Here is an 8091-nt window from a genome sequence, read left to right on the forward strand (position 1 = left end):
CTTCAAATGGATGGAGAGCTGTACCCTAGAATATCAGTGAGTACTGCAGTGAATACATAGCATGATCAAACACTAACTATTTCCTCCATTATATTTTTGAAGATCTATGTATCTTGATTTTCATGATCTGATTGGAAACAGAGCTATTCATCTCTCACCTGTTAACTACATAACGTTTGTGAAATTTCAGCCCCATTGTGTACCTGTCAAGTTTTCCCACATGTTTAATAAGAAGGTACAGAAGGAAGTAGCCTAAAAGAGCAAACTGCAAAAGTCTCCTGTTTGAGTGGTTCTGAATGCATAAGAAAATCCTTTTTCCTTCAGGCACCTGTAACTTACATTACCAGTAGCTAATCAGCAAGTCACTGCCGAACTTGTCTGCATTACAAGGTTGATATTTTCACATGGATGAAAAGATTTTAAAACAATTTCTTCTATGGGTTGGACACAGACAGACTTTTCTTTAGCACCAAGCATGAGTGTCTTTGGGTGGGTGGAGATAAGCATACACAGTGACCAATGTAATCACTTCAGGACGTTAATTAAAAGGAAACAAATCCAAATACTCTCCTCAAACTTTGATCACTGAATGTGCAATAAGGGCACAAGAAAACATCTTTGCTAGCGAGCTACCAGTCAGTTCAGTCAACTGAGTAATCCAATTGGCTGAACATTCCTCAGTGCTTTATAAAATGCGTTCTTGAACTACTCGATTTTTTTTCCCTACAGAAGCTTTTATTTGTGGGGAGGGGATGGGGAAAATACTTCAGATGAATTATCTTAAGTTTAACTTGTATTTTAATATATGAAAGGTTCAGATCTTATTGATCCCATTCTCTAATAGAGTACATTGGCACAAGCAACAAAAATATGGTTTTAGCATCATATGTAAGATGAATGAGGGAGGATATCCTCCCATTCACCCACATACAACTCCCACTAGCTTCAGTGGAAGTTGTCCATGTTAAACAATGGCAAAATAAGGCCCAGGCAGTTTGTAACTCTGAAACAGACACACAACTCCTATATAGCTTGCACAAAGTTCTGTGCATAGGAGTGACGTCCTAAGCCTCTGTGCAAATCCCAAGGGGAAAGAGATAGCTCAGTGGTTTGAGCATTGGCCTGTTAAACCCAGAGTTGTGAATTCAATCCTTGAGAGGCCCATTTAGGGATCTGGGGCAAAAATCTGTCAGGGACAATACTTGGTCCTGCTGTGAAGGCAGGGGACTGGACTCTATGACCTTTCAAGGTCCCTTCCAGCTCTATGAGATAGGTATACCTCCATATTTTAAAAAAAGCAAGCAGGCTTTGTGTGGGGACCCAATCAGTAAAACAGAACTGGCCCCCTCCCAAACCTGAAAACAGTGTAGCCAGTGCTACTACAACACAGCAGCATTCTTGGCCTAGTCTGCATCCTCGTGCATGAAATTCTGGCAATGGACCCAAACAGTGTGTGGATCTATTGCCCAAACTCCAACCTCTCTCGTGGTCCTTCCACAGCATCCTTATTCATAGTCCCAAGGAGCGTGCCATCAGGACAGGTCTTCCCACATGCAGAGGAGCCTCCTGCAGTCACCAGGATTTCACTCTTAGGTAATACCGTATGAGGTTCGTGGCTATTTGAGTAAATTCTACTTGATAGAGAAGTTACCTTTAGCCACAGAATCACTGAGGCACGTAGGTTTCAAAACAGCTATTTATTAATATACAGTGAAATATTAAAAAGTAACAAAAACTCCAACTTTTTGCTGAGACAATAAAAGTGCACATGTATTTGGATATTAAATAGAAGAAGAGTTTGTGAACATTTGTTTCAAACAGGCTAACATTTTAAGCATATAAACACTTTCTTAAAACAATAGCAGCTGAACAACACTTAGTTAAATCTTTGGTCTGATTATTAATCAGCAAAAATAATTGTACCATGAATGTCCATTTCAAACAGACATTTAGTTTGGATTGCTTTGCAAGAAGATCCAAAAGTGAAAAAAGAGGAATGCTTTAGTCATTTAATCAAGGTCTCATTTAAGAAGTGTTACGAACTTAACAATTAACACTATAATTTTTAATACATGGGGAAAATAGATATGCAGTGCCAAAACTTCATATGCACATCTCAATTTATTCTGTTTTTAGATGTAGCTTTTCCCCAAAAAAGTGACACCAGCCTTGATTATACTAAGTCCTTAAAAAATTGTTATGTAGTTAAAATACACAGTAGTGTCTAAGAAACACGTGTTTCTTTCTGTATTTCATTTTTAATTTAAATACACAAACTATCATGCTCAGCCTACATTACATTGTAACAATTAAGGCTCCAATCCTGCAAATACATGCATGGAACTTTACTCACGTGAGCACTCCCATGAGGGGAGAAAGCGTCAATGAGTTACTCACATTGGTCAAATTCTGCATGTGCATGTTTGCAGGATACGACCCTAAAGATAGCACCAGAAACTAGTATTTGCACCACCACATTTCATTTGGCATAGAATGACATTAATAGTCTAATGGACCCAATTTTCAATAGTCACTTTAGTCAAACATAGTAAGTATATCTATGAACTTAGGCATTATAGACACAGGAAATACCAACCAATACCCCAAATGTACAGACCAGAATTGCTGTTCAGTAGAGAATTTCAGTCTCCGATCCTGCATCAGCTGAGTGCAAACTTAATTTTACTCATGTAAATAGCCTCATCGACTTCAATAGGACTACTCATGTGACTGAAGTTAAAGCAGGTGCATAAGTATTTGCAGGATTAGGGCCTTGGTTTGCTTGTGTCACCAGGAACATAATCTCACCTTATGCAGCAAAAGCTCCCATTAAAGATCAGCTTGATCTGAAGTTGTTAGTAAGTCTAAATCAATGGGAGTTTTGCAGTTGACGGGAACATGGGTGTGGAGCCCCGCCACAATTGTAGCCTTGTTTTAACCATGTTAAACCATGCATCCAAAATGCATATAAATCACTTTTCCCCCCACCTCAAGCCAAATCTTCCATGACCCTTCTACAGGATTCCTCCATCTGTGTCTGTGTCCTCTGGATTACCTGCACTGCTCTTTCACCAAGCGTTTCTGCTCCTCCTCATTTGTCCTTTCCCCCAACTTTCAAGTTTCACTTTCAAACTATTTATATTCCCCAAACTCCCTTCTTATAATGCATTTCTTGATGTAACTTTCCCTTTGTAGTATCAGCGCTTAACAGCAATAAGAAAGTTGTATTAAATCTAATAGGTTTCCATGTGTTATATAAGCCAGTAAGGAACATACACCAAAATGTACATGGTCCCTCTTGAAGAAAAAAAAAAGTGTTACACACTAATGTAAACAAACAGGTAGTTCACTAAGTAACCATGTTGCCAGAATTAACTGTTGAACTAAATGTGTATTAAGTGCTCCAGGCAACCACAATACCTTGGGCCTGATTCTCTAGCCCTTTCTCAGGCAAAACTCCTGCTGACTCCAGGACTGCAGAACAGCACTCCTTGTAGGTACTAGGGCTGCCAATTTTGGTTGGACGTATTCCTAGAGATTTCATCACATGACAATCTTTAAATGCTGGGCACTCCAGGACAATCCTGGAGAATTGGCAACCCAATACAAGTCTGCAAAACAGTAAACATTTTGGCCTACTAATGTCCACATGATGAGCACAGAGGTCAAGACTACACATAAACAAGCCTTTTGTATTTGCCCAAAGAGAGAACCAACGCTCCATGTAAAAATAACCAAACTTGAGAAAGTGACACTTAGGTGCTAAATTACCTGAAAATAAGTCGGCAAAAGTCGTTTAAAACCCAAATACAAGGAAACATCATCTAAAACTGGAGAAATTTTCAGTTTAGTAAACTAGGTTTTATGAAGCTTTGTGCTTGCTTTTAAAAGTTTGCTATTTTCTATCATGTACGACTACAGACAGAGAACACCGGCATAATAAATACGGAGCAATATTATGAAATTTTAACATTTTAAATTATTCCAAAAATTCCCTGCTGTCCCCGATTCATTTACCGATTTAAAATTAAGCACAGCAGACTGTCCACATAAGACCCAATCCTGCAAACAATCAGGCACATGCTTAACCTTACGCACATGAAAAATTCAATTACAGGCTTGGTGCCTTAATACTTTTAATTGTCAAGGATGCGGTCTCAGAATCTGTGGCAATGTATTTTGTATTACATTAAAGTTTGGATTGCTTAGAATGTGTAATTTTGCAGACAAACTGTGATGCATTTGGTTCACTAGTTTTTAACTATTTATATCAGAAATTAAGCACACTTTTAAAGAGCATATGAAATAGAAACTTTCTAATCCTTTTCTACATACTATAGTTTAATGCAGCAATGGCCCATAAGGTCAAATGTATTTTCTCAGCGAAAATCCAAAAACTAAACTATTAATGTATACTATTCAAAGACAGTAAGCGCTCATTACAGATCAATTGAGAAGTTGTATGAGGTATTCTCAAATAATCTATCTACACATGGAAATTATCGGGCTGGTGTTAACGTTAAAGGGACATCGAAGTTAATAAGTACTTACTGTACCATGAATTTGTCCCAAGTTTTAGGAACTTTAAGGCACCCTGAAATATTATTTTTACAAAAAAATATTTGCTGCACTACAACTACTATCTCTCGCTTCTGGTATCTCCTGGTTTGCTGCACACCATAGTGCTGCCACAGTTCAAGAGTTTGGTTAGCTGATCCACTAAGGGACCTTACTGACCTATCAGTGAAGAACATGTGGGTGCAGCAGCTAGTTTACACCTCTACATTTTTGGAGTTATTTTAAATTTCATACTATAGCAAATACGGTATGGGGGAGGTTTGGTAGTTATTACAGTACAGCAACTTTTAAGGAAGAAAAATGCTTCAGGTCTAACAACCAAGTCAGAATGCTTAGGAGGATTTACACATCCATCCATTTTTAATAAAAAAAATGAATGCCTCTTCTATGTTCAAACTAAATATTTAGTGCAGCCAATTACCATAAAATGAAGGCCTTTATGGAAATAAAGTGCTATTATTGTTCTTTCATTTGTGAGCTGTATAATTATATTTTAATCTTCCAGCACGACCTTCATTTTAACACAAATGTACAACTAAATTCTTCATACTTTTGTCAAATAGGTTTTAATGTCACGCCTCATAATTTAATTTTATATTAATTTGCATATTATTTAGCACAGTATAATAAATCACACAGACAACCACCTATGAGTGTCTCATTGAATAAATATTTCGATCTGTGTTTAAGGATCAAGAAACACACTTGGTTCCTCCTCCACCACCTCAAAAAAGTACCTTGTCACACTAACTTTTTCCATGCCATTGATCTTTGATCCTGATTATCTTTTGCATTAAAAGAAAGCTCTGGACAGGGTCACTTTTGTGACTAAACTTGAAGTTGACATTCCAAATTCATCAGTGTGAACCCCTCTATAACTCTGGTACTAAATTAGGTTTACAAGTGGTTATTATAGTGCTTTCTAATTAAGGCACTTTCCTGGAAGTTTCATAGTTTCTCCATGACTAATCATCATTACAAAGCTATTAAGATCTTAAAGCATCGGTATTTCTTACTCTTAAATTTTGATCTTTGGATTTCCCAGATCACCAGGACTAGGGAAACAAACACAGATGCCCATTTGATGCTGTCAGGCAGGTAGATCTCCCTTAGCTAGTAAACTGCTTGCCAGGTTCCTAACACAGGTAGGTACTTTGGCCTCACAGTGCATGCCCCAAAGGCACTGAGAAACGCCCCAGGTGGTGCTCAGTTGCTTTGGGACTCTTGGCCGGTGTCGGTGATGTGCTTACACAACGTGGGGCTCTTCCTCAAGTACCTTGGGCTACTGTACATTCGGATGATCTTAGGAGCCTGGTTCCAGGTGTTCAGCAGCTGGAAGGCGGCCAAGTCTAGCGTAGGGGCGTCAAAGGCCGCCAGCAGATTGACGGGGGCAGCTTCCTTCAGGAGCTTAGGCACCGGCACCGCCTCGGGGACGCTGGCGTTGCCCAAGAAGAAATGCATCAGCACCCGCTTCTGCAGGCAGTCCCTGAGGTACAGCACCAGGTCCTCCAGCCGCTCCGCCAGGAACTGCTCCTCCCAGGCTTGCCAGGGCCCCCGGAGCAACAGGGAGAAGAGCGCGGTCTTGAGGATGTAGGAGGAGAGGACGCGGCTCCACTGGGCGCCGAAGGGCTGCTCCAAGCCCCGGCCGCGCAGGTCCCGGAGCCCCTTGAGGAGCTGCAGGCACTTGAGGTGGCAGGAGTTGGCCGGGGTCTGCTCCCTGAGCCAGCTCAGCAGCCGCTGCTCCTGCTTGGAGACGTTGAGCCCCCAGAGGGCCTGCAGGGGGCGGGCAGCGGCGGGCTGGGCTTTCCTGGCGCCGGGCTGCAGGGCGATGAGATAGAGCGAGTCCCCCAGGGGGATGGCGGGGATGAGGCGCACGGCCATGGAGATGTGGCAGCAGACGTAGTCGGAGCGCGGCAGGATGTGCAGGGTGAGCTGGCGGCCCGGGCAGGCGGCCAGGCTGATGCGGCAGCGCTCCTGCAGCCGGTAGAGCACGGCGCCCAGGCACCGCTGCACGTGGCCCTGGAACCAGCGCAGCACCAGGGCCGAGGACAGGTAGCGCCTGCCCTGCAGCTCCACGCAGAAGCCCTCGCTGAAGGGCCGGTAGCCCCGGGGCCAGGCGGCCCCTTGCGGGGCCTTCAGGGCGCAGGTGAAGGCGCTGCGCAGCTCCGGGGCCAGCCCCGGCTCCTCGGCGCCCAGGCAGCGGAGCTCCAGCTCCAGGCGCGGCGGCAGCCGCAGCGGCACCAGGATGTCGAAGCAGTCCGGGCTGCGGACCTTGTGCTGCTCGTAGGCGCTGCCGATCTGCACGAAGTCCCCGCGCAGGGTGGGGGTCAGGGACCCCGGCTGCAGCCCCTGCGCCTTGGCCGCCCGAACCAGCTCGCCCACGATGCGGCTCACGTGCGCCTTACTGTGGCCCAGCACGTGCGGGGAGAGGCGCAGCTGCTGCTCGTAGAAGCTCTCCAGCAGGCTCCGGCGGGCAGCGCTGCTCGGCGGCGCCTCGGGGCCGCGGGCGCTGCATGCGGCTCGGGGCCGTGGGCCGCACTCCCCGCCGCCGCTGCGGGAGGCGCAGTAGCGGAGCAACAGGAAGCCCAGTAGCAGCAGCGCGGAGCCCTTGAGCAGCGGGACGGAGCCCGAGTCCGGGGCGCTGTCCGAGTCCGGGGCGCCCGCCCTGCTTCGCACGGCCTGGTAGAGGCAGACGAGGGCCGTGCACAGGCAAGTCACCAGCGGCCAGAAGACGCGCAGGTTCAGGGTGTAGACGGTCATGGTGCGGCGGGAGCTCAGCCCATGGTACCGGCTGCGGCAGCGCCCCCCGGCCTCCGCATGCAGGGGGCGCCCGCCACCCCACTCACCAGCCTCCCCCAGCTCCGGGAGTCGGGACAGACACCCCCCTGCCGGCTGCCCTAGACCCACTGCCGCTCCCGGCGTGCCAGCTCCTCCCACCGAGCGCTCTTCCCCCACTCCCAGCTCCAGTCCCGGGACAGCCAGTCAGACTTCTCCGGGTCCCGCTCCAGCCTCTGGGGTGCGCCCTGCCAGCCACCTCCTCCGAGTCCCGCTCCAGCCCCTGGGGTGCGCCCTGCCAGCCAGCTACCTCCTCCGAGTCCTGCTCCAGCCCCGGGGTGCGCCCTGCCAGCCTCCTCCGAGTCCCGCTCCAGCCCCTGGGGTGCGCCCTGCCAGCCAGCCGCCTCCGGGTCCCGCTCCAGCCCCGGGGTGCGCCCTGCCAGCCGCCGCCTCCGGGTCCCGCTCCAGCCCCTGGGGTGCGCCCTGCCAGCCGCCGCCGCCTCCTCCGAGTCCTGCTCCACCCCTGGGGTGCGCCGCCAGCCGCCTTCCCCCGCCTGCCTTCCGTCCCGGGACACGCACCCAGCCCCCTTCCCCCCTGTCTGCTTCGGCCTCCTATCCCGGGACACGCACTCACCGCCCCCTCGCCCCTGCTGTTGTGCTTCCTTAGTCCAGTCCTTCTCCCCCACCCGTTACTTAGCTCCGAAGCTTCCTCTTCCGAGGGGAAAAGGGGCCGCGTCA

General features: G+C 47.4%; 1 protein-coding gene across 1 annotated transcript; it reads right to left on the reverse strand.

Annotated features, from left to right (window-relative positions):
- Positions 1–1691: 1691 nt before the first annotated feature.
- ITPRIPL2 (ITPRIP like 2) lies at positions 1692–7635 on the reverse strand. Its single transcript, XM_044978608.1, has one exon. The coding sequence runs from the start codon at positions 7336–7338 to the stop codon at positions 5785–5787; it is 1554 nt and encodes a 517-aa protein (XP_044834543.1). The 5' UTR covers positions 7339–7635; the 3' UTR covers positions 1692–5784.
- Positions 7636–8091: the final 456 nt, after the last annotated feature.

The sequence above is a fragment of the Mauremys mutica genome, chromosome 11 (genome assembly GCF_020497125.1).
Source record: "Mauremys mutica isolate MM-2020 ecotype Southern chromosome 11, ASM2049712v1, whole genome shotgun sequence".
In the NCBI taxonomy this organism is placed as follows: domain Eukaryota; kingdom Metazoa; phylum Chordata; order Testudines; family Geoemydidae; genus Mauremys; species Mauremys mutica.

Coding starts and splice junctions, on each gene's coding strand:
- ITPRIPL2 (XM_044978608.1), bottom strand. CDS start 7,338: ATGACCGTCTACACCCTGAACCTGCGCGTCTTCTGGCCGCTGGTGACT.